This window comes from Chiloscyllium punctatum, chromosome 8 (genome assembly GCF_047496795.1).
Source record: "Chiloscyllium punctatum isolate Juve2018m chromosome 8, sChiPun1.3, whole genome shotgun sequence".
NCBI lineage: Eukaryota > Metazoa > Chordata > Chondrichthyes > Orectolobiformes > Hemiscylliidae > Chiloscyllium > Chiloscyllium punctatum.
Genome location: NC_092746.1, coordinates 129,353,157 through 129,379,744, shown reverse-complemented (window position 1 = coordinate 129,379,744; position 26,588 = coordinate 129,353,157). Strand labels below are relative to the sequence as shown.

The 26,588-nt window shown below is 51.7% G+C and overlaps 1 protein-coding gene across 1 annotated transcript in view; it reads right to left on the bottom strand.

The window, feature by feature from the left end:
• wdr97 (WD repeat domain 97) overlaps positions 1 to 26,588 on the bottom strand; it is a 91,855-nt gene that overhangs the window by 29,847 nt on the left and 35,420 nt on the right. The window contains exons 7-13 of the mRNA XM_072575001.1: positions 24,441 to 24,510; positions 22,830 to 22,985; positions 19,702 to 19,857; positions 17,824 to 18,039; positions 10,538 to 10,657; positions 5,260 to 5,433; positions 2,093 to 2,290 (exon numbers count right to left, since the gene is read on the bottom strand). Of these exons, the coding sequence (XP_072431102.1) occupies positions 2,093 to 2,290; positions 5,260 to 5,433; positions 10,538 to 10,657; positions 17,824 to 18,039; positions 19,702 to 19,857; positions 22,830 to 22,985; positions 24,441 to 24,510 (1,090 nt within the window). The remainder of the gene's footprint in view (positions 1 to 2,092; positions 2,291 to 5,259; positions 5,434 to 10,537; positions 10,658 to 17,823; positions 18,040 to 19,701; positions 19,858 to 22,829; positions 22,986 to 24,440; positions 24,511 to 26,588) is intronic.

Here is a 26,588-nt window from a genome sequence, read left to right as displayed (position 1 = left end):
CCATTTTAAGAAACTCTCTTCCACTATGACTCTTTCTCCTGCTGCCCAACCAGTTCTTTATCCATCTAGCTAGTACACCCTGGACCCCATGCAGCTTCACTTTCTCCATTAGCCTACCATGGGGAATCTTATCAAACGTTTTACTGAAGTTCATGTATATGACATCCACAGCACTTCCCTCATCAATCATCTTTGTCACTTCCTTAAAGAATTCTATTAAGTTGGTAAGACATGTCCTTCCCTGCACAAAACCATGCTGCCTATCACTGATAAGCCTATTTTCTTCCAAATGGGAATTGATCCTATCCCTCAGTGTTTTCTCCAGCAGCTTCCCTACCACTGACATCAGGCTCACCGGTCTGTAATTACCCGGATTATCCCTGCTCCCCTTCTTAAACAAGGGGATAACATTAGCAATTCTCCAGTCCTCTGGGACCTCCCCCATGTTCAAGGATGCTACAAAGATATCTGTTCAAGCCCCAGGTATTTCCTCTCTCACTTCCTTCAGTAACCTGGGATCTAGACCTGGGGACTTGCCCACTTTAATGCATTTTAGAATACCCAACATTTCCTCCCTCCCTATGCTGACGTGACCTAGAGTGCTCAAACATCTATCCCTAACCTCAACATTCATCATGTCTCTCTCCTCAGTGAATACCGATACAAAGTACTCACCCATTTTCTCTGACTCCATGCATATCTTTCCTCCTTTGTCCTTGAGTCGGCCAACCCTTTCCCTAGTTACCCTCTTGCTCCTTATATATGAATAAAAGGTTTTGGGATTTTCCTTAACACTGCTTGCTAAGGATATCTCATGACTTCTTTGAGCCCTCTTAATTCCTCATTTCAGATTGTTCCGACATTCCCGATATTCTTCCAAAGCTCCATCTGTCTTCAGTCACCTAGACCTTATGTACACATCCTTTTTCCTCTCAGCTAGTCTCACAATTTCACTTCTCATCCATGGTTCCCTAATCTTGCCATTTCTATCCCTCATTTTCACAGGAACATATCTCTCCTGAACTCTAATCAACCTCCCATTAAAAGCCTCCCACATATCGAATGCGGATTTACCCTCAAACGGCTGCTCCCAGTCCACATTCCCCAGCTCTTGCTGAATTTTGCTAGAGTTGGCCTTTCCCAAAACTTACGGAATTGTGATTGCCATTCCTGAAGTAATCCCCAACTGGAACCTTAATCACCTGGCCGGGCTCATTCCCCAACACCAGGTCCAGTCTGGCCCCTTCCTGAGTTGGACTATTTCCAAACTGCTCTAGAAAACCCTCCCGGATGCTCCTTACAAATTCTGCTCCATCTAGACCTTTAACACTAAGAGAATCCCAGTCAATGTTGGGAAAATTAAAATCTCCCATCATCACCAGCCTGTTGCTCCTACATTTTTCCATCATCTGTTCACATATTTGTACCTCCATCTCACACTTGCTGTTGTTATAATTGTGATATGAAGGAGTTGGTGTTGGACTGGGGTGGACAAGGCTAGAAGTCACAAGGCACCAGGTTATAGTCCAACAGGTTTATTTAAAATCACAAACTTTTGGAGTGTAGTCCCTTTGTCAGGTGAAGTGACAAAGGAGCAGTGCTCTGAAAGCTTCTGAATTCAAACCCTAAACGTATTGGATTATAACCTGGTGAAGTGTAATTTCTGACATTGATTTAATTGCAAAAGGTTGAGAGACTCAATTTGTCACATTGTCAGTCAGAAAAAGACCTATTTATCCACAGATTCTGTTTTCTGTTGGCCGGCCAATCTTGAGTCCATGCCAATATGAACCTTTATTTTCCACAATAGACTCTGGTGCTTCACCTTATCAAATGCCTTCTGGAAATCCAAGAACAGTCCATCTACAGGCTCCCCTTTAACCATTGCACCTGTTAGTCCTTCAAAGAAGCTATCGGTTGAACATCCTTCATATTGTTCCCCTTTTCACAAGTCTGGGGAACTGTTCCCTTGAGTGTATCCAAGTGCTCAGCCACAACCTCCTTAATTGGTGTTTCTCCCCATAACAGCTGTGAACCTGACTGGTTTGTGGCTGAATCTGAGGTTTCTGATCCACAGTTGAGACGGTCCTACCTTTTGGCTTGGAGGGGCTGGCCCATTGAGGGCAGTAATCAGAGCATCGTGGGCCATGGTGGTGATGGCAGACTGCTGAGATTGCAGTAGGAATACCAAGGCTCTTGCAATGCCTTCCTTCACATTGTAATCAACAGTCCCTAGCATCATGATGAGCATCTCTGCAAACGCTGTCTCGGTTAGATCCGGCGGAAAGATCTAGAATGTTCAGGGGGGAAGTAGGAAAGAAAGCCAGATGGTTAACCGAGGGACAGCAGAGGGTCTTCTTGAGTTGTCAGCCAGACTGCAGTCCAGACGAAAGAGTGGACACTGTCCTGTCAGACTCCAGTGTGTCTGTGCTGACACCTGCTCTGCGTTATAACAGACAACTGCAATAATCTGGACCATTACAGTGATTCTGTGTCTCTCCAAGATTTATAAGGATGTTGCCAGGGTGGGAGGATTTGAGCTACAGGGAGAAGTTGAACAGGCTGGGGCTGTTTTCCCTGGAGCATCAGAGGCTGAGGGGTGACCTTATAGAGGTTTATAACGTCATGAGGGGCATAGATAGCATAAATAGACAAAGTCTTTTCCCTGTGGTCGGGGAGTCCAGAACTAGAGGGCATAGGTTTAGGGTGAGGGGAAAGATATAAAAGAGACCTAAGGGGCAACTTTTTCACGCAGAGGGTGGTACGTGTATGGAATGAGCTGCCAGAGGATGTGATGGAGGCTGGTACAATTGCAACATTTAAGAGGCATTTGGATGGGTATATGAATAGGAAGGGTTTGGAGGGATATGGGCCGGGTGCTGGCAGGTGGGACTAGATTAATTTAGGGAATCTGGTCGGCCTGTTTATGTGCTGTATGGATCTATGACTCTATTAGCATTCCCTGCAGGGTCTCCTTATCAGGCACCCAGATCCAAAACTGCAACATATATACAGAATGCTGGAGAAAGACAAAGTTCTGGCAACATCTGTGGACAGAGAAACAGAGTTAATGTCCAGTGATCCTTCTTCAGAACCCATTCTGGGAACCTTATCCACAACCATCAGTTAATAACAATTCCCCAAACCTAAAAACCCTCACCTGGACGGGAGATCACTCTCACCTGAACCGGAAATCATTCTCACCTGGTCAGAAGATCACTCTCACCTGGACAGGAGATCACTCTCACCTGGTCGGAAGATCACTCTCACAGACGAGAGATCACTCTCACCTGGACAGGAGATTACTCTCACCTGGTCGGAAGATCACTCTCACAGACGAGAGATCACTCTCACCTGGACAGGAGATCACTCTCACCTAGACCAGGAGATCACTCTCACCTGGACCAGGAGATCACTCTCACCTGGACCAGGAGATCACTCTCACCTGGACCGGAGATCACTCTCACCTAGACCAGGAGATCACTCTCACCTGGACCAGGAGATCACTCTCACCTGGACCAGGAGATCACTTTCACCTAGACCAGGAGATCACTCTCACCTGGACCGGGGGATCACTCTCACCTGGACCAGGGGATCACTCACCTGGACTGGGAGATCACTCTCACCTGGACCGGGAGATCACTTTCACCTGGACAGGAGATCACTCTCACCTGGACAGGAGATCACTCTCACCTGAACCGGGAGATCACTTTCACCTAGACCAGGAGGTCACTCTCACCTGGACAGGAGATCACTCTCACCTGGACAGGAGATCACTCTCACCTGAACCGGGAGATCACTCTCACCTGAACCGGGAATCACTCTCACCTGGTCAGAAGATCACTCTCACCTGGACAGGAGATCACTCTCACCTGGACCAGGAATCACTCTCACCTGGTCAGAAGATCACTCTCACCTGGACAGGAGATCACTCTCACCTGAACCGGGAATCATTCTCACCTGGGCGGGAGCTCACTCTCACCTGGATGGGAGCTCATTCTCACCTGGTCAGGAGATCGCTATCACCTGGTCGGAAGATCACTCTCACCTGGACCAGGAGGTCACTCTCACCTGGTCGGGAGTTCACACTTACCTGGTTGGGAATTCACTTTCACCTGGACCGGGAGATCACTTTCACCTGGACCGGGAGATCACTCTCACCTGGATTGGGAGATCACTTTCACCTAGACCAGGAGATCACTCTCACCTGGATTGGGAGATCACTTTCACCTAGACCAGGTGATCACTCTCACCTGGACCGGGAGATCACTTTCACCTAGACCAGGAGATCACTCTCACCTGGACCAGGTGATCACTCTCACCTGGACCAGGAGATCACTCTCACCTGGATTGGGAGATCACTCTCACCTGGATTGGAAGATCACTCTCACCTAGACCAGGAGATCACTCTCACCTGGATTGGGAGATCACTTTCACCTAGACCAGGTGATCACTCTCACCTGGACCGGGAGATCACTTTCACCTGGACCAGGAGATCACTCTCACCTGGACCAGGAGATCACTCTCACCTGGACCAGGTGATCACTCTCACCTGGACCAGGAGATCACTCTCACCTGGACCAGGTGATCACTCTCACCTGGATTGGAAGATCACTCTCACCTCGACCAGGAGATCACTCTCACCTGGATTGGGAGATCACTTTCACCTAGACCAGGTGATCACTCTCACCTGGACCGGGAGATCACTTTCACCTGGACCAGGAGATCACTCTCACCTGGACCAGGAGATCACTCTCACCTGGACCAGGTGATCACTCTCACCTGGACCAGGAGATCACTCTCACCTGGACCAGGTGATCACTCTCACCTGGACCAGGAGATCACTCTCACCTAGACCAGGAGATCACTCTCACCTAGACCAGGAGATCACTCTCACCTAGACCGGGGGATCACTCTCACCTGGACCGGGGGATCACTCTCACCTGGACCGGGAGATCACTCTCACCTGGACCAGGAGATCACTCTCACCTGGACCGGGAGATCACTTTCACCTGGACCGGGAGATCACTTTCACCTGGACCGGGGGATCATCTCACCTGGATTGGGAGATCACTCTCACCTGGACCAGGGGATCATCTCACCTGGATTGGGAGATCACTCTCACCTAGACCGGGAAGTCAATGATCCTTGTCCACACAGATATACAAAGCCTCCTGTACGCACAATGATCAGAAAATTGCAGGCTGCGGTTCTGAGGGACACATTGTTGATGGAAGAATTTCTGTTTAAAGCTCTTACTCTGGAATCTGGCTCAGGGAAGATGGTGTCGAACCACAGATTCCCCTTGAACAGAGCGACAAAGCTGGGAAGTGGGGGTGAGGGCACTTGCTTCGTCACCTGAGACGATCTTCTTCGAGCGAGTAAATCTTTCTTTACGGCAGCTGTGCTGGATATTCTCCGCATACTCTGGCTCTGTGTGCAGAATCATTTAATATCAGCATCAAACACTCCCAGGACAGGGACAGCACAGGGTTAGATACAGGTTAAACTCCCTCTACACTGTCCCCCCACCAAACACTCCCAGGACAGGGACAGCACAGGGTTAGATACAGAGTAAAGCTCCCTCTACACTGTCCCCCATCAAACACTCCCAGGACGGGGACAGCACAGGGTTAGATACAGAGTAAAGCTCCCTCTACACTGTCCCCCATCAAACACTCCCAGGACAGGGACAGCACAGGGTTAGATAAAGAGTAAAGCTCTCTCTACACTGTCCCCCATCAAACACTCCCAGGACAGGGACAGCACGGGGTTAGATACAGAGTAAAGCTCCCTCTACACTGTCCCCATCAAACACTCCCAGGACAGGGACAGCATCTGGTTAGATACAGAGTAAAGCTTCTTCTACGCCATCCCCATCAAACACTCCCAGGACAGGGACAGCACCAGGTTAGATACAGAGTAAAACACCCTCTACACTGTCCCCCATCAAACACTCCCAGGACAGGGACAGCACAGGGTTAGATACAGAGTAAAGTTCCCTCTACACTGTCCCCATCAAAACTCCCAGGACAGGTACAACACAGGGTTAGATACAGAGTAAAGCTCTCTCTACACTGTCCCCATCAAACACTCCCAGGGACAGGGGCAGCATAGGGTTAGATACAGAGTAAAGCTTCTTCTGCTCTGTTCCCATCAAACACTCCCAAGATAGGGACAACATGGGGTTAGACACCAAGGAAATTTTCCTTGGATGCTGCCTGACCAACTGTGATTTCCAGCACCACATTTTTGACTCTGATCTCCAGCATCTGCTGTCCTCACTTTCTCCCAGTACAAACTTTAAAAAGTGTTAGAGAGACAGAGGGAGTGAGAGAGAGTGAAGGAGAGAGCAAGAGAGAGAGTGAGAGAGAAAGAGAAAGAGAAAGAGAGAGAGAGTAAGAGAGAGAGAGAGTGAGAGAGACATAGAACATAGAACATTACAGTTCAGTTCAGGCCCTTCGGCCCTCGATGTTGCGCCGACCTGTCATACCAATCTGAAGCCCATCTAACCTACACTATTCCATGTACGTCCATATGTTTATCCAATGACCATTTGAAGTTGGCGAATTTACTACCGTTGCAGGCAGTGTGTTCCACACCCCTACTACTCTCTGAGTAAAGAAACTACCTCTGACATTTGTCCTATATCTATCACCCCTCAATTTAAAGCTATGCCCCCTCGCGCTCACTGTCACCATACTTGGAAAAAGCCTCTCCCTGTCCACCCTATCTACCCCTCTGATTATCTTGTATGTCTCTATTAAGTCACCTCTCAACCTTGTTCCCTCTAACGAAAACAGCCTCAAGTCCCTCAGCCTTTCCTCGTAAGACCTTCCCTCCATACCAGGCAACATTCTAGTAAATCTCCTCTGCACCCTTTCCAAAGCTTCCACGTCCTTCCTGTAATGCGGTGACCAGAACGACATGCAATACTCCAAGTGCGGCTACACCAGAGTTCTGTATAGCTGCAGCATGATCTCATGGTTCCGAAACGCAATCCCTCTACTAGTAAAAGCTAACACACCGTATGCCTTCTAAACAACCCTGTCAACCTGGGTGGCAACTTTCAAGGATCTGTGTACCTGGACACCGAGATCTCTGCTCATCTACACTACCAAGAACCTTACCATTAGCCCAGTACTTTGCATTCCTGTTACTCCTTCCATAGTGAATCACCTCACACTTGTCCGCATTAAACTCCATTTGCCACCTCTCAGCCCAGCTCTGCAACTTATCTATGTCCCTCTGTAACCTACAACATCCTTTGGAACTATCCACAACTCCACCGACCTTAGTGTCATCTGCAAGTTTACTAACCCACCCTTCTACACCCTCATCCAGGTCGTTTATAAAAATGACAAACAGCAGTGGACCCAAAACAGATCCTTGCGGTACCCGACTAGTAACTGAGCTCCAGGATGAACATTTCCCATCAACCACCACCCTCTGTCTTCTTTCAGCTAGCCAATTACTGATCCAAACTGTTAAATCACCCTCAATCCCATGCCTCTGTATTTTGTGCCATTGATTATCGTGGGGAACCTTATCAAACACCTTACTGAAATCCAAAGACCACATCAATGGCTTTACCCTCATCCATCTGTTTGGTTACCTTCTCAAAGAACTCTATAAGGTTTGTGAGGCACAACCTACCCTTCACAAAACCGTGTTGTCTATCCTTAATCAACGTATTCCTTTCTAGATTATTATAAGTTCTGTCTTTTATAATCCTTTTCAACACTTTACCCACAACAGAAGTCGGTCTCACTGGTCTATAATTCCCAGGGTTGTCTCTACTCCCCGTCTTGAACAAGGGAACAACATTTGCTATCCTCCAGTCTTTTGGCAGTACTCCTGCCGACAATGATGACATAAAGATCAAAGTCAAAGGCTCGGCAATCTCCTCTAAGGTTTCCCAGAGAATTCTAGGACAAATCCCAGCTGGCCCAGGGGACTTATCTATTTTCCTACTTTTCAGAATTGCTAACACCTCCTCCTTGTGAACCTCAATCCCGTTTAGTTTAGTATCCTGTATCTCAGTATTCTCCTCGACAATATTGTCTTTTTCCAGTGTGAATACTGACAAAAAGTATTCATTTATTGCTTCCCCTATCTCCTCTGACTCCACGCACAACTTCTGCCTACTGACCTTGATTGGCCCTAATCTTACTCTAGTCATTCTTTTACTCCTGATACATCTAGAGAAAGTTTAGGGTTTTCCTTGATTCTATTTGCCAATGACTTCTCATGTCCTCCTGGCTATTCTTAGTTCTCTCTTTAGGTCTTTCCTGGCTAACTTGTAACTCTCAATCACCTGAGCCTTCACATGTCATCCTAACATAAGCCTCCTTCTTCCTCCTGACAAGAGATTCAACTTCCTTAGTGAACCATGGCTCCCATTCTCGACAACTACCTCCCTGCCCGATAGGTATATACTTATCAAGGACACACAGTAGCTGTTCCTTGAATAAGCTCCACATTTCAACTGTGCAGTTTCCTTCCCCATCTGTGCCTAATACCATTGTCTTTCCCCCATCTATAACTCTTACCTTGCGGTATATCGCTAACGTAAACATAACTGAATTATGATTATTATCACCAAAGTGCTCACCTACCACCAATGAACCCTGGCCGGGTTCATTACCCAGTACCAAATCTAATGTGGCCTTGCCCTTGTTGGAGAAAGTGAGGACTGCAGATGCTGGAGGTCAGAGCTTAAAAATGTGTTGCTGGAAAAGCACAGCAGGTCAGGCAGCATCCAAGGAACAGGAGAATCGACATTTCGGGCATAAGCCCTTCTTCAGGAATGAGGAGGGTGTGCCCAGCAGGCTAAGATAAAAGGTAGGAAGGAGGGACTTGGGAGAGGGGCGTTGGGAATGCAATAGATGGAAGGAGGTTAAGGTGAGGGTGATAGGCCAGAGAGGGGGTGAGGGCGGAGAGGTCAGGAAGAGGATTGCAGGTCAAGAAGGCGGTGCTGAGTCCGAGGGTTGGGACTGAGACAAGGTGGGGGGAGGGGAAATGAGGAAATTGGAGAAATCTCCATTCATTCCATGTGGTTGGAGGGTTCCTAGGTGGAAGATGAGGTGCTCTTCCTCCAGGCGTCATGTTGCCATGGTCTGGCGATGGAGGAGGCCAAGGACCTACATGTCCTTGGTGGAGTGGGAGGGGGAGTTAAAGTGTTCAGTCATGGGGCGGTTGGGTTGGTTGGTCCGGGTGTCCCAGAGGTGTTCTCTGAAATGTTCCGCAAGTAGGCGGCCAGTCTCCCCAATATAGAGGAGGCCACATCGGGTGCAGCGGATGCAGTAAATGATGTGTGTGGAGGTGCAGGTGAATTTGTGGCGGATATGGAAGGATCCCTTGGGGCCTTGGAGGGAAGTGAGGGGGGAGGTGCAGGTGCAAGTTTTGCATCTTAGCCTGCTTGGCACACCCTCCTCATTCCTGAAGAAGGGCTTATGCCCGAAACGTCGATTCTCCTTCTCCTTTGATGCTGCCTGACCTGCTGCACTTTTCCAGCGACACATTTTTAAGCTGTTGCCCCTTGTAGGTCTGTCTACATACTGTGTCAGGAAGCCCTCCTGCACACACTGAACAAAAACTGACCCATCTATCATTCTCGTACTGTAGTGATCCCAGTCAATATTTGGAAAGTTGAAGCCCCCCATGACAACTACCCTGTCTCTCTTACTCCTATCGAGAATCATCTTTGCTGTCCTTTCCTCTACATCTCTGGGACTATTCAGAGGCCGAGAGAAAACTCCCAACAGGGTGACCTCTCCTTTTCTGTCTCTAACCTCAGCCTATACCACCTCAGTGGATGAGTCCTCAAACATCCCTTCTGCAGCTGTAATACTGTCCTTGATTAACCATGCCACATCTTCCCCTCTTTTACCATTTTCTCTGTTCCTCCTGAACTGTCTAAATCCTGGAACCTGCAACACCCATTCCTGTCCCTGCTCTAACCATGTCTCCGAGATGGCCATGACATCGAAGGCCCAGATACCAACCCACATTGCAAGTTCACCCACCTTATTCCAGATACTCCTGGCATTGAAAGAAACATACTTCAAACCATCTTCTTGCTTGCCGGTGCCTTTTTGCAAACTTGAAATCTTATTTCCGACCTCACTCCTCTCAACCTCCTGTATACTCGAACCACAATTCTGGTTCCTATCCCCCTGCTGAATTAAACCCTCCCAAAGAGTATTAGGACACCTCTCCCCAGGATATTGGTACCCCTCTGACTCAGCTGAAGACCATCCTGTTTCTGGAGGACCCACCTTCCCCAGAAAGACCTCCAATTATCCAGGAATCCAAAACCCTCCCTCCTGCACCATCCCTGTAGCCACGTGTTCAACTCCTCTCTCTCCCTATTCTTTACCTCACTATCACGTGGCTCACTAGACAGAGAGTGTGAGAGATAGTGAGAGAGAGAGAGAGAGAGTGAAAGCGAGAATGAGAGAGTGAGAGCAAGAGTAAGAATGAGAAACAGAGAGAGAGAGTGTGTGTGGGGTGACATCAGGATATAAAGCTTTACCGAAGGAACAGTGATGAGAGGTGTTTTGCCCGACTCTTCCGCTGCTCTGCGACTCTCTTCGTCCAGTAAATCCAACTTCTCCAGAAAGATACTGGAATGGCGGGTCAGTGTGTCTGAGGACTGGTGGAAGCAGGTCAGAGGTTAACAATCTAAACATCAGCTCCCTGTGGGGTGATGGGTCATATTGACCCAATAACCTCTCTGTCTCTCAGAGATCACCAATCAAACCTTAACTCAGGATCAGCCCTAGAATGGTCAGCTCAGCATTCCCCAGGAGTTGAGACCAATCTAAAGGGTTAAAACATTACGTTCAATATTTCTTTGAACAGTATCCTGAGATTTTATTGATGGAGTACAGTGAACAGTAGCAGGGAGGTGAGGTTGAACTTGTCCAGGACCCTTGTTGGTCCTCAGCTGGAGTACTGTGTACAGGGTGTGGGCCCCACATTAATAGGAAAGATGGGAATGCATTGGAGAGAGTGCAGAAAGTGATTTACAGGAATGGTTTCCGGAATGAGAAACTTCAGGGATGAGGATCGATGATGATTGTGGTCCTTAAGAAAAGAAAGCTGAGGGGATTTAATTAAAGTTTTCCAAAATGTAATGTATCAGGAGAGGGCAGGTAGAGAGAAACTGTTCCCATTGGTGGATGGGTTTAGAATGAGAGGCAGGTTCACGCAAAGATCCAAAAGGGAATGTGATAGCTTTTCAAAATGGAAGATATTGCAGGATTTATGGTCAGAAGGTAGGAGAGGGAGAGCCAGCACAAACACTCTGAGCTGAATGGCCTCCTCCTGTTCCTGTGTATCAGGCTCAAGAGGTTGAATGGCTTCCTCCTCTTCCTGTGACTCTCTTGATGGGCTGATTGGCTGCTTCAGGTTCCTATGTAGCAGGCTAAAGGAAGGGATGAATGGCCTTTTGCTGTTCCTCTGTAAAAGGTTCAAGGAGACTGGATGGCCTCCTAGTATTACAGTAACTGGCTGGATGGGCTGAAAGGCCTCTTGGTATTACAGTAACAAGCTGGATGGGCTGAATCGCCTCCTGGTGTTACAGTTACAGGTTGGATGGGCTGAATAGCCTCCTGGTGTTATAGTAACAGGTGGGATGGGTTGAATGGCCTCCTTGTATTACAGTAACAGGCTGGATGGGCTGAATGGCCTCCTGGAGTTGTAGTTACAGGCTGGATGGGCTGAATGGCCTCCTCCTCAGGGTGGGGGGGATGGAGCGCAGTAACGGTCCTTCCCCAGCTGTCAGCTACAATTTCCCAAAGACAGGAATCTACAGTTCTCAGAGAGTCATAGGGGCCTAGAGCACAGAGAAACAGCCCTTCAGCCTATCACCCAGACTCGCACTGTAGGCATCCAGGGTGAAGGGGAGTGCATACAGTGAAGGTCCCGGGTGCTGAGGGGTCGGTGGGGGATGGGGTTCCTGCGACAGGGGGCCTGAGTAAACTGACATAATATTCGCTGGACCCTTACAGGAATAAGGTAAAAACAATGACTGCAGATGCTGAAAACCAAATTCTGGATTAGTGGTGCTGGAAGAGCACAGCAGTTCAGGCAGCATCCAACGAGCAGCGAAATCAACGGTTCGGGCAAAAGCCCAAAGGGCTTTCCAGCACCACTAATCCAGTCCTTACTGGATTGAGTAGTCCCTTCATTGAGAAAGGAACATTGTGAAGGCCCTTGACCATGGAGTCACTGACAGAGAGTTTGCGACTGGTGAGAGTCGAGCACTGGGTGTGGGAAGTTGGGGGGGGAACGGGGGGGGGGGGGGTCACAAACAGGATGTGCAAAAGATGGCTATCAGTGGATGAGGAGCAAATCTTTCCCTCAGGGTGGGGTTTTGGGGGGGGTGTGGTGAGGGAAGGTGATGGGGTGAGGTTTGGGGGGTGTGTGTGGGGAAGGTGATGGGGTGGGGTTTGGGGGGGGTGTTGTGGGGGAGGTGATGGGGTGGGGTTTTGGGGTGCGTGTATGGGGGAGGTGATGGGTTGGGGTTTGGGGGTGTGTGAGGTTTTGTGGGGGTGTTGTGGGGGAGGTGATGGGTTGGGGTTTTGGTGGGGTGTGTGGGTGAGGTGATGGGGTGGGGTTTTGGGGTGTGTGGTGGGGGAAGATGATGGGGTGGGGTTTTGGGGGTGTGCTGGTGGGGGAAGGTGATGGGATGGGGTTTTGGGGTGCGTGGTGGGGGAAGATGATGGGGTGGGGTTTTGGGGGTGTGCTGGTGGGGGAAGGTGATGGGATGGGGTTTTGGGGTGCGTGTGTGGGGGAGGTGATGGGGTGGGGTTTTGGGGTGCGTGTGTTGGGGAGGCGATGGTGTGGGGTTTTGGGGTGTGTGTGTGAGGGAGGTGATGGGTTGGGGTTTTGGGGTGCGTGTGTTGGGGAGGTGATCGGGTGGGGTATGGGGTGCGTGTGTTGGGGAGGCGATGGGGTGGGGTTTTGCAGTGCGTGTGTGGGGAAGGTGATGGGGTGGGGTTTGGGGGAGTGTGTGGGGATGTGATGGGGTGGAGTTTTGGGGTGCGTGTGTGGGGAAGGTGATGGGGTGGGATTTTGGGGGGGTGTGGGGAGGCGATCGGGTGGGGTTTAGGGGTGCGTATGTGGGGAAGGTGATGGGGTGGTGTTTTAGGGGTCTGGTGGGGAGGTGATGGGGTGGGGTTTTGGGGGGTGTGTGGGGAAGGTGATGGGGTGGGGTTATGAGGGGTGTGTGGGGAAAAAATGATGGGATGGGGTTTTGGGGGGTGGTGGGGAAGGTGATGGGGTGGAGTTTTGGGGCTGTGTGTGGGAGTTGATGGGGTGGGCTTTTGGGGGTATTGTGGTGGGGGAATGTGATGGGGTGGGACTTTGGAGTGTGTGGTGGGGGAGGTGATGGGGTGGGGTTTTTGGGTGCGTGTGTTGGGGAGGTGATCGGGTGGGGTTTTGGGGGTGTGGGGACGTCATGGGGTGGGTTTTGTGGGAGTGTGTGTGGGGGAAGGTGATGGGGTGAGGTTTGGGGAGGTGTGTGGGGGGGAAAGTGATGGGGTGGGGTTTTGTGGGGGTGTGGTGGGGAGGTGATGGGGTGGGGTTTTGGGGGTGCATGTGGGGGAGGTGCTGGGGTGGGGTTTGGGGGTGTGTGGTGGGGGAAGATGATGGGGTGGGGTTTTGGGGGGGTGTTGGTGGGGGAAGGTGATGGGGTGGGGTTTTGGGGGGGTGTTGGTGGGGGAAGGTGATGGGTTGAGGGTTGGGGGTGCGTGTGTGGGAGAGGTGATGAGGTAGGGTTTTGGAGGTGTGTTGGTGGGGGAAAGTGATGGGGTGGGGTTTTGGGGTGCGTGTGTGGGGATGTGATGGGGTGGAGTTTTGGGGTGCGTGTGTGGGGAAGGTGATGGGGTGGAGTTTTGGGGGGAATGGTGGGGATGTGATGGTGTTGGGTTTTGTGGGGTGTGGTGGAAGAGGTGATGGGGTGTGGTTTTGGGGGGTGTGGGGAGGCGATCGGGTGGGGTTTTGGGGTGCATATGTGGGGAAGGTGATGGGTTGGGTTTGGGGGGTCTGGTGGGGATGTGATGGGGTGGGGTTTTGTGGGGGTGTGGTGGGGGAGGTGATGGGTTGAGGGTTGCGGGTGCGTGTGTGGGAGAGGTGATGAGGTAGGGTTTTGGAGGTGTGTTGGTGGGGGAAAGTGATGGGGTGGGGTTTATGGGGTGCGTGTGTGGGGATGTGATGGGGTGGAGTTTTGGGGTGCGTGTGTGGGGAAGGTGATGGGGTGGGGTTTTGGGGTGCGTGTGTGGGGAAGGTGATGGGGTGGAGTTTTGGGGGGAGTGGTGGGGATGTGATGGTGTTGGGTTTTGGGGGGTGTGGTGGAAGAGGTGATGGGGTGGCGTTTTGCGGTGCGTGTGTGGGGAAGGTGATGGGGTGGGGTTTTGGGGTGCGTGTGTTGGGAAGGTGATGGGGTGGGGTTTTGGAGGGTGTGGAGAGGCGATTGGGTGGGGTTTAGGGGTGCGTATGTGGGGAAGGTGATGGGGTGGTGTTTTGGGGGGTCTGGCGGGGATGTGATGGGGTGGGGTTTTGGGGGGTGTTGTGGGGGAGGGGATGGGGTGGGATTTTGGGGGGGTGTGGGGAGGCGATCGGGTGGGGTTTAGGGGTGCGTATGTGGGGAAGGTGATGGGGAGGGATTTTGGGGGGGGTGTGGGGAAGGTGATGGGGTGGGGTTATGAGGGGTGTGTGGGGAAAAAATGATGGGGTGGGGTTTTGGGGGGTGGTGGGGAAGGTGATGGGGTGGGGTTTTGGGGCTGTGTGTGGGAGTTGATGGGGTGGGCTTTTGGAGGTATTGTGGTGGGGGAATGTGATGGGGTGGGACTTTGGAGTGTGTGGTGGGGGAGGTGATGGGGTGGGGTTTTGGGGGGTGTGGTAGAGGAGGTGATGGGGTGGGGTTTTGGGGGTGTGGGGAGGTGATGGGGTGGGGTTTTGGGTGTGGTGGGGAGGTGGTGGGGTGGGGATTTGTGGGTGTGTGGTGGGGAAGGTGATGGGATGGGGTTTTGGGGGTGTCGTGAGTGAGCTGATGGGAGGGGTTTTGGGGTGTGTGGTGGGGGAGGTGATGGGATGGGGCTCTGGGGGTGTGATGGGGAAGGTGATAGGGTGGGGCTTTGGGGGTGTGGTTGGTAATGTGATGGGATGGAGTCTTGGGGGTGTGTGGTGGGGGAGATGATGGCGAGGGGTTTTGGGGGTCTGGTTGGGGAGGTGATGGGGCAGGGTTTTGGGGTGCGTGTGTGGGGAAGGTGATGGGGTGGGGTTTTGGGGTGTGTGTGTGGGGAAGGTGATGGGGTGGGGGTTTGGGGGGTGTGTGGGGGAAGGTGATGGGGTGGGGTTTTGGGGTGCGTGTGTGGGGAAGGTGATGGGGTGGGGGTTTGGGGGGTGTGTGGGGGAAGGTGATGGGGTGGGGTTTTGGGTGGTGTGGTGGGAGAGGTGATGGGGTGGGGTTTGGGGGTGTGTGAGGAAGGAGATGGGGTGGGGTTTTGGGGGTGTGGGGACGATGATGGGGTGGGGTTTTGGGGGGGTGTGGTGGGAGAGGTGATGTGGTGGGGTTTTGGGGGTGTGTGGGGAAGGTGATGGGGTGGAGGTTTAGGGGTGTGTGTGGGAGGTGATGGGGTGGGATTTTGGGGTGTGTGGGGGAGTTGATCGGGTGGGGTTTTGGGGGTATTGTGGGGGAATGTGATGGGGTGGGATTTTGGGGAGTGTGATGGGGAAGGTGATGGGGTGGGGTTTTGGGGAGTGTGATGGGGGAGGTGATGGGGTGGGGTTTTGGGGAGTGTGATGGGGGAATGATGGGATGGGGTTTTTTTGGGGTGTGGTGGGGGAAGTGATGGGGTGGGATTTTGGGGGGTGTGGTGGGGCAATGTGGTGGGGTGAGACTTTGGAGTGTGTGGTGGGGGATGTGATGGGGTGGGGTTTTGGGGGGTGTGGTGGGGGAGGTGATGGGGTGTGGTTTTGGGGTGTGTGGTGGGGATGTGATGGGGTGGGGTTTTGTGGGGTGTGTGGGGATGTGATGGGGTGTGATTTTGGGGGGTGTGGTGGGGATGTGATGGGGTGTGGTTTTGGGGGTGTGGTGGGGATGTGATGGGGTGTGGTTTTGGGGTGCGTGTGTGTGGAAGGTGATGGGGTGGGGTTTTGGGGGGTGTGGGGAGGCGATCGGGTGGGGTTTTGGGGTGCGTATGTGGGGAAGGTGATGGGTGGTGTTTTTGGGGGTGTTGTGTGGATGTGATGGGGTGGGGATTTGGGGTGCGTGTGTGGGGAAGGTAATTGGGTGTTTTTTTTGGGGTGTGGTGGGGATGTGATGGGGTGGGGTTTTGGGGTGCGTGTGTGGGGAAGGTGATGGGGTGTTTTTTTAGGGTGTGGTGGGGAAGGTGATGGGGTGGGGTTTTGGGGTGCGTGTGTGGGGAAGGTGATGGGGTGGGGTTTTGGGGGGTGTGGTGGGGGAGGTGATGGGGTGGGGTTTTGTGGTACGTGTGTGGGGAAGGTGATGGGGTGGGGTTTTGTGGTGCGTGTGTGGGGAAGGTGATGGGGTGGGGGTTTGGGGGGTGTATGGGGGAAGGTGATGGGGTGGGGTTTTGGGGTGCGTGTGTGGGGAAGGTGATGGGGTGGGGTTTTGGGGTGTGGTGGGGAAGGTGATGGGGTGGGGTTTTGGGGTGCGTGTGTGGGGAAGGTGATGGGGTGGGGGTTTGGGGGGTGTGTGGGGGAAGGTGATGGGGTGTGTTTTCGGGGGTGTGTGGGGGAGGTGATGAATCTTTGCAATTGTCTATCCCAGGGGGTTCTGGAAATGTATTTCAGGTGAGGCGGCGTGGGTTGAGTAATGACTGGTTCCAGGGGATTTGAACGATGAAGGGAGGGATGCTGTGAGATTGAGTGGATCCCAGAAATCAGCCCCAATCATACTGGATGGTACAGTAGGGCCTGATGGCCCAAATGTCCACTCCTGCTTACATTCCCTATGTTCCTGTGTCAATCCTTTGTACAAAGGGTCATAGAAATCATCACCTCACCCACATCCGCCACACCCCTACCCTCCAAAAACAGAGTGACCTGTTCTCACTCCGAGTTCCTGAGGATGAGACAAGATTGATTGAACAGACACTGTGGAAGGGTACAGGGGACAATGCCACTAAGTAGTGAGGTAGTACAGTGGCTCAGTGATTAGTACTGCAGCCTCTCAGTGCCAGGGTCCCAGGTTCGATTCCAGCCTCAGGGTGACTGTCTGTATGGAGTTTGTACATTCTCCCCATGACTGCGTGGGTTTCCTCCCACAGTCCAAAGATGTGCAGGTTTGGGGGGGGGGTTGGCCATGGGAAATGCAGGGCTATAGGGATAGGGTGGGTCTGGGTGGGATGCTCCTCTTCTGAGGGTCAGCGTGGGCTTGATGGGCTGAATGGCCTGATTCCACATTGTGGGGATTCCATACTCATTCAGAAAGTGGAGCAGCCCACAGGCCAGAATGGCCTCCTTCTGCACAGTAACAGTTTGGTGATGTAGTGGGGAGATGATCTTTGAGGGGTGTGTTGGACAGTAGGGTGTGATCAGCTCGGAGTCTGATTGGCTGATATTCTCCCCCTGTAAGTGTTTCTCTCGTGGTGCAAGGGCCACAGAGGCCATTCCTGGGGATAGCAGCGACCAAACCTTCAAGATTCGTGCCCACCCCTTCAATTTGCCAGTCCCGTCCCATCTCCAATCCATCTCTGCCCCAAGCCCCCACTTCACAACTCCATCCACGAGCCTTCCCTATCTCCCCCTCTAAATTACCCCACAGAGGGGCACCTCTCGGACACGAACCTCAAATTCCTGCTGTGCACCAGACTCCAGGTTTGATGCCAGTGTTACGTCCATTTGGAGCTCCACCCTAGAGTCCACCAGGGAGTCTGGCTCGGATGCTATGATTTCAAACAGTTCGAGAGGCCAGAGGAGGCGCAGGATAACCGAGTTTGGAATGTAGCCGTCCAGAGGAATGGGGATGATGGGGGCAGGGTCTGAGCTCAAAATGCCCCTTGCCTGTGCAACAGAAAAATAATCATCAGCTACTCAGCATATACTCTATTGCCCGACAGTGCGGCGCTCCCTCAGCACTGGCCCTATGACAGTGCAGCATTCCCTCAGCACTGGCCCTATGACAGTGCAGCATTCCCTCAGCACTGGCCCTCTGACAGTGCAGCATTCCCTCAGCACTGGCCCTATGACAGTGCAGCATTCCCTCAGCACTGGCCCTCTGAGAGTGCGGCACTCCCACAACACTGACCCTCCGACAGTGCGGCACTCCCTCAGCACTGACCCTCCGAAAGTGCGGCACTCCCTCAGCACTGACCCTCCGAAAGTGCGGCACTCCCTCAGCACTGACTCTCCAACAGTGCCCACTCTCTCAGCACTGACCCCCCAACAGTGCGGCACTCCCTCAGCACTGACCCTCCGACAGTGCCCACTCCCTCAGCACTGATCCTCTGACAGTGCGGCACTCCCTCAACACTGACTCTCCGACAGTGCGGCACTCCCTCAGCACTGACCCTCTGACAGTGCCCACTCCCTCAGCACTGACCCTCTGACAGTGCGGCACTCCCTCAGCACTGACCCTCCGACAGTGCCCACTCTCTCAGCACTGACCCCCCAACAGTGCGGCACTCCCTCAGCACTAACCCTCCGACAGTGCCCACTCTCTCAGCACTGACCCTCCGACAGTGCGGCACTCCCTCAGCACTGACCCTCCGACAGTGCCCACTCCCTCAGCACTGACCCTCCGACAGTGCGGCACTCCCTCAGCACTGACCCTCCGACAGTGCCCACTCCCTCAGCACTGACCCTCTGACAGTGCGGCGCTCCCTCAGCACTGACCCTCCGACAGTGCCCACTCCCTCAGCACTGACTCTCCGACAGTGCAGCACTCCCTCAGCAATGACCCTCCGACAGTGTGGCACTCCCTCAGCACTGACTCTCCGACAGTGCGGCACTCTCTCATCACTGACCCTCCGACAGTGTGGCACTCCCTCAGCACTGACCCTCCGACAGTGCAGCACTCCCTCAGCACTGACCCTCCGACAGTGTGGCACTCCCTCAGCACTGACCCTCCGACAGTGTGGCACTCCCTCAGCACTGACCCTCCGACAGTGCAGCACTCCCTCAGCACTGACCCTCCGACAGTGCAGCACTCCCTCAGCACTGACCCTCCGACAGTGCGGTGCTCCCTCGGCACTGGCCCTCCGACAGTGCAGTGCTCCCTCAGCACAGACCCTCCGACAGTGTGGCACTCCCTCAGCACTGACCCTCCGACAGTGCAGCACTCCCTCAGCACTGACCCTCCGACAGTGCAGCACTCCCTCAGCACTGACCCTCCGACAGTGCAGCACTCCCTCAGCACTGACCCTCCGACAGTGCGGTGCTCCCTCAGCACTGACCCTCCGACAGTGCAGTGCTCCCTCAGCACAGACCCTCCGACTGTGTGGCACTCCCTCAGCACTGACCCTCCGACAGTGTGGCACTCCCTCAGCACTGACCCTTCGACAGTGCGGCGCTCCCTCAGCACTGACCCTTCGACAGTGCAGCACTCCCTCAGCACTGACCCTCCGACAGAGCGGTGCTCCCTCAGGGAGTGTTTGCAATAGGTTTATTCTCTTCCAGAGTGACTGTGTGATGTGAAACCCTGTATTGTTTTCCAACAGTACTCACTTGTTTCTCCTTCTCCGTGATTTCACACCATGGTTCCGGCAGTGCCAATGGTGGGAAGAATCCTCTGACGATATTCTTACATTGATGGGGTCGATCCAGGAGACTCGTCATGTCCACCTGCTGCTCATTCGGATCGTAAATTGGAATCTCAGGGATCTTACAGAACAACATAAGGAGCAGTCAGGAGAAGATACTGATTGGCTCTGGGCTCAAGAAACGTTAAAATACCCAAATGATGCAATAATCTTGGGGGGGGGCTTGAGAGGGAAATGCGGAGAGATTCCCTTCGTGGGAGAGTCTCGGACCAGAGGGACGCAGTCTCAGAATTAGGGATCGTCACTTAAGACAGAAAGGAGGAGAAATTTCTTTGCTCAGAGGGGAGGGAATCATACTACAGGGGGCTGTTGAAGCTAAGTATGCTCAAGGCTGAAACAGACAAAAATGTAATTGAGGGTTATGGGGAAAAGGCAGGAGTGTGGATGATCAGTCCAGCCATGATCTCGTTGAGTGGAGGAGCAGACTCAATGGGCTGAATGGCCTCATGCTCCTACGTCTTATGGACCCCATTGCTCTCTTCCAATCACTGGCAGGGACACAGAGTCTGAATCCTTACCCCTCCCTCCCAGTCTAATCACTGGGAACATCACCATAATCTTACCAGACCATTGCGCCATTTAGACAGAGAGACGGTTGGGGGGGGGGAATTGGGGGTGGGGGCAGTTTGGTTTAACCTGAGGGTCAATACGCCTCAGGTGAGGGGAGAGGTTGAGAAGGAGAGTCCTTTACTGTGACCTCAGTCAGGGTGGGAATTGAACTCAGGCTGTTGGCATCGCTGCACATCACAAAAACCAGCCACACTGACCTCCCATGGTCCATAGCCACCCCTCTGCCTCTGTAACAGGTCTGTGGGTTAACATGGGAGAACTGTACAGTAAAAAAATGGGACCAATCAACCCACCGTGTCTGCATTGAACTGTCCAATCAATCCCACTTCCCACACTCTCTTTTTCCCCAGCCCTGTATTTTGTTTCCCCTTTTCAAGTATTTTCCAAACCCCTTTTAAACGTTCTGATTGAATCTGATTTTCCCACCAGTGAGGTATTGTGTTTCGCTCTTCAAATCTTTGATTCTTTTTTCCAATAGTCTAAAACTTGTGTCCCTTTTGGTGACTGACATGTCAGAAACTGGAAACATAGAATCACAGAATCCCTTCTGTGTGGAAACAGGCCCTTCGGCCCAACAGTCAACACTGACCCTCAAAAGACTAACCCGTCCAGACCCATTCCCCTACCCAATTACTCCACATTTACCCCTGACTAATGCACCTAACTTACACACCCCTGGACGCTACGGGCAATTTAGCACGGCCAATTCACCCTGCACATCTTTGAACTATGGGAGGAAACCCACGCAGACACGGGCAGAATGTGCAAACTCCACACAGACAGTCGCCCGATGCTGGGATCAAACTCGAGTCCATGGCACCGTGAGGCAGCAGTGCTAACCACTGAGCCACCGTGCCGCCCTCAGTTTATTTATCTTTCGTAAATCCTGGATGTCTGGACACTTCGTTCCAGGAGGCAGTCACATTGCACAGGCTTGGAGGGGAACTTGCAGGGGGTGGTGTCCCCCTTGTCTTTCTCGATGGTAAATATCAGGGGTTTGGAAAGTACTGCCTGTAGCAGCCTTGGTGAGTTGCTGGTGCGTCTGAACAGCTAAGGGGTAAATTAAAAACCAGAACCAAAAAGGTTCTAATCTCTGGATTATGTACAGGGGCAATTAAGGTTAAAGATTGCTGTGGGAGAAAAAGTTTCAAATTCTGGGGAAGTGGCATCAGTATTGGGGAAAGTGGGGACTGTTCCATTGGATTAATCTTCAACTGAATCATGTTGGTGATGGACAGTTCATTTAATTAGGGTTGTAGAAATAATGTGTGTGGGAGATTGTGTTATATATCAATACTGGGAAATGATTGTGGTCAGATGATCGAAATGTAGAATTAGTTCAGGCACAATAGGAAATAACAAGTGAAAGATGTCACAGACATTCGCACGGAGAGACATAGACACAGAGACAGAGAGAGACTGACAGAGAGATACACACAAGGAAAGATACAGGGAGGAGAGGTGGTAGGGACGGGATACATGAATGGGCAGGAAGCAGAGGGATATAGATCCTTAGAAAGTAGGCAAAAACAGAGGATCTGGTTTGGCAGAGACTTGGAGGGCCAAAAGGCCTGTTTTTGTGCTGAAATGTTCTTTGTTCTTTATGTACATAAAGAGAGAGACAGGGCAAGAGACTCTGTATACAGAGAGATACATGTAAGGGAAGATGCAGGCACAGAGAGATACAGTCATACAGTATGGAAACAAACTCTTAAGGTCCAAATAGTCTACATTGTCCATGTTCCCAAACCAAACTAGTCCTTCATAGCAAGTCCTTTATAATCCTTTATAACAAACTAGTCTGCTCTTTCTCTCTCTCTCATGCACGCATACACGCACATAAGTCTATGGGGGTGAATTAGTATTTACAGAATTATATCTGCAGATACATTCTGTTTTGCTGAAAAAATGCACAATCTGCAGGCAGTCAATCCATGTAATATTTTGTAAATTCCACTTTGGAAATAGAGCCAGTCTGGCTCAAGATTGGGATGCAGATTGACTCTGACCTCACACCTTTGATGCATTGTCTGAGCTGAGATGTTACCTTTTGTTATAAAACCTTAAGTTATCTCAAGAAGGTGACTTAAAAGAAGCTCTGGGATTTACATATTAATGAACTACAACCTGCAATCCATTCTAAAAGAAAGACTTAACAATCCAGGTTTGTTCAATATATCATTTCCTATAATCTTTTGCAATAAATTCTGTGTCTTGTGCTCTGCGACTACCTGACGAAGGAGCACTGCTCTGAAAGCTAATGCTTCTAATTAAACCTGTTGGACTATTACCTGGCGGTGTGTGATTTTGAACTTTATCCACCCCAATCCAACACCGGCTCCTCCAAATATGGTATAGAGATAGATACACACAAGGAGAGACACAGACACAGAGAAACAGAGAGAGAGAGACTCAGGTATAGAGGTACACATGGAGTGAGTGGGATTGTGACCTGGTACTGACCTCTATGTGAGGAGCCTCAGCATACAAGAGCTGCATGTATTTCCGGAAGCCTTCCTCTAGGATTTCCTTTGTACGTGGAGGCTTTTTCCGGCCTGTCGTCTCCCCACGCTGGATCAGACGGATTTCTTCATCTCTGGCAGCCAATGAAGCATATGCCTGGGGCAGAGAGAGAGTGGGGGTGTCATCAGTGAGAAGGACAGCAGATACATGGGATAACCACCCTCCCCTGTATGTTCCTCATCCTAGTCACTCACCATCCTGACTTGGAAATATATCGCTGTCCCTTCACCGTCACTGGGTCAGAATCTTGGAATTCCCTCCCTCAGGGCAGGGGGACTGCAGCGGTTCAAGAAGGCAGCTCACCCCCACCTTTTCAAGTTGAGATAAATAGATGAATCGGGACATCAAGGGGAAACAGCAAGAGAGGGGGATGTGAGGAATGTCCGATCAACCATGAATGGTGGAGCAGGCTTGAGGGGCTGAATGGCCTTTTCCCCATTCCTTTATCTTATGGTCCTATGGACATAAGTGCATCAGCCACATTCTAACAATATTGTAATCACAACCAGGTGATTTACAGTGTAATCCCACTGAGGTTCTTCCTGAGTCACTGGGCAGTTTGAGAGGCTTGATCACTGAAACACGACGGCATATGGAGACACAGGCCAAATACTGGGATACAGGATCATGGCAGCAGTGTGTCTGATAACCAGCACAGTCGCGATGGGCTGAAGGGTCTCATGGATAGATATATGGCCCAGGGGCCTGGCCTCCTCTTATACCCCTCCAGCCCAAAAAGCGCAGGAGCCCTAGAGCTCAGGAGTATTTACTGGGCCCCAATGTGCCCCAGCCCCATGTCCCAAATATTACTGTGGGCCTGATGTCACATGTGGGTCCGACTGGGTAAGGTCAGCAGATTTCTATCCCTGAGGATATCCTGAGGTGAATCAGATGGGGTTCTTAACAAACATTGACAATAGTTTCCTCGTTACCATTTCAGAGCCTTGCTTTACAATTCAGATTTACTCAGTGAGAAGGTAATGCCAGCACAGCAGAGACTGGGTGTGGTGGGAGGGGACTCAGACAGTCTCACCCAGAGTTTAGGAAACGGTTGGGGATCCAACTGTCTGAAAGATTTATTAACCCTGAGCTTCCCTTTGTCAATAACACTTGAGCACAGTGGATCAAAACCAGAATCTCACACAGTCCCACTTCTGGACTCCCCCCCCACACTGCCCCATTCCGGATCACCAGGATCTCCCATTTCCAGATACCCCCACACTGCCCCATTCCGGATCACCAGGATCTCCCATTTCCAGATACCCCCACACTGCCCCATTCCGGATCACCAGGATCTCCCATTTCCAGATACCCCCACACTGCCCCATTCCGGATCACCAGGATCTCCCATTTCCAGATACCCCCACACTGCCCCATTCCGGATCACCAGGATCTCCCATTTCCAGATACCCCCACACTGCCCCATTCCGGATCACCAGGATCTCCCATTTCCAGACTCCCTCCACATCGACCCATTACTGATCACTGGGATCCCCTATTTCCAGATTTCCCCCCCACTGTACCCCACTCCAGATCACCAGGATCTCCTACCTCCTTCAGGTGTTCCTGCCTTTCCAGATATCCTATATCAGGCTCAGCTGGCAAAACAGGACCTTCCGGGCTGGACCAGGACATAGGAGCAGAGTTAGAACCACGTACACACATTACAAACAGACAGAAGATTCCAGCCATCGACTGAACGACCGGATTACTCTGCACCTCTTCACAACTCTCCCAATCCAATAAAACAACACTCTGCAAACTAATCCCCTAACAACCTGCAGGACTCAGTGATCAATAACTTCACTTCGGGTCAGAAAACATATATAAAATAACTCTGTTAGAGGGTTAGCGCTGAGGGAGCACCACATTATCGGAGGGTCAGTGCTGAGGGAGCGCCGCACTGTTGGAGGGTCAGTGCTGAGGGAGTGCCGCACTGTCAGAGGGTCAGTGCTGAGGGAGCGCCACGCTGTCAGAGGGTCAGTGCTGAGGGAGCGCCGCACTGTCGGAGGGTCAGTGCTGAGGGAGTGGGCACTGTCAGAGGGTCAGTGCTGAGGGAGTGCCGCACTGTCAGAGGGTCAGTGCTGAGGGAGCGCTGCACTGTCGGAGGGTCAGTGCTGAGGGAGCGCTGCACTGTTGGAGGGTCAGTGCTGAGGGAGCGCTGCACTGTCGGAGGGTCAGTGCTGAGGGAGCACCACATTATCGGAGGATCAGTGCTGAGGGAGCGCCGCACTGTTGGAGGGTCAGTGCTGAGGGAGTGCCGCACTGTCGGAGGGTCAGTGCTGAGGGAGCGCCACGCTGTCAGAGGGTCAGTGCTGAGGGAGCGCCGCATTGTCGGAGGGTCAGTGCTGAGGGAGTGGCCACTGTCGGAGGGTCAGTGCTGAGGGAGTGCCGCATTGTCAGAGGGTCAGTGCTGAGGGAGTGCTGCACTGTTGGAGGGTCAGTGCTGAGGGAGCGCCACGCTGTCAGAGGGTCAGTGCTGAGGGGGTGGGCACTGTCGGAGGGTCAGTGCTGAGGGAGTGCCGCATTGTCGGAGGGTCAGTGCTGAGGGAATGCCGCACTGTCAGAGGGTCAGTGCTGAGGGAGTGCTGCACTGTCGGAGGGTCAGTGCTGAGGGAGTGCCGCACTGTCAGAGGGTCAGTGCTGAGGGTTGAAAAACTGTATGTTCATTGGAGACACTTTAGTGGTTTGTAACGTGAATAAAATAGATCAATTTCCCAGAGATCATGAAGATTTTTGTATTGAATTGGCATCAGCTCTTTATAATTACAAAGAACCTTTCTGTGCTGTATGATCCTGTGACTCTATGACCCCTGTTTGAGGAACACCAATGTGGCCTCAAGCAGCAGGGGGAGAGGATAACCAGCCGCAGCAGGTATATCGAGCTCTCCTTGGATGACAGAGTGTACTCCTCAGAGAGAGCTGTGCCATTTGCCAATCAGATATGGACCACAATCTTAATCCATGAAAATATTTTGTTTTTCTAGTTTGACCTTTAACTGCCTTCATGTTTGTAAAGACCTGATACCAGTGAAATAAAGAATCTCTGTTGATTGATCATCGGGCTGGGTGTATTTGACTGTTGTTTCACATTTCTGACATAGCAGGGCAGGATTCCCCAGAATCCCAAGTTGTGGTGGAGGAGGAAGTTGTAAAGCTCTGGACTGAGATAGAGCAACTGCAAAATGCTTAGCTCTAACTTATAACTCCTCAGACACTGAGCAGTCCATGTCCAGGCTTGGGCCGAAAAGTGGCAAGTAACATTCACACCACACAAATGCCAGGCTATGACCATCACCAATAAGGGACAATTTAACTACTGCTCCTTGCCATTCAATGACGTTGCCATCACTGAATCCTTCACTAACAACATCCTGGGATTACCGTTTACCAGAAACTCACTGGACTCACCACATAAACACAGTGGCTACAAGAGAGAGTCTGAGGCTAGGGATACTGCAGCAAGTCACCCACCTCCTGACTCCCCCAAAGCTTGTCCATCATCTACAAGGCACAAGTCAAGGGTGTGATGGAATACTCCCCACTCTCCTGGATGCTGTGATTACAGCAAAGAAGGGCTGGACAATGGGATTTGAATGGACTTTCTCTGAATGATTATTGCTAGCGTCTGGATTCAGTAACATAACCGCAGTCCCAGCTCTCAGTGACACTGCTGTAGTACCCTGGTACTGTTCCCAC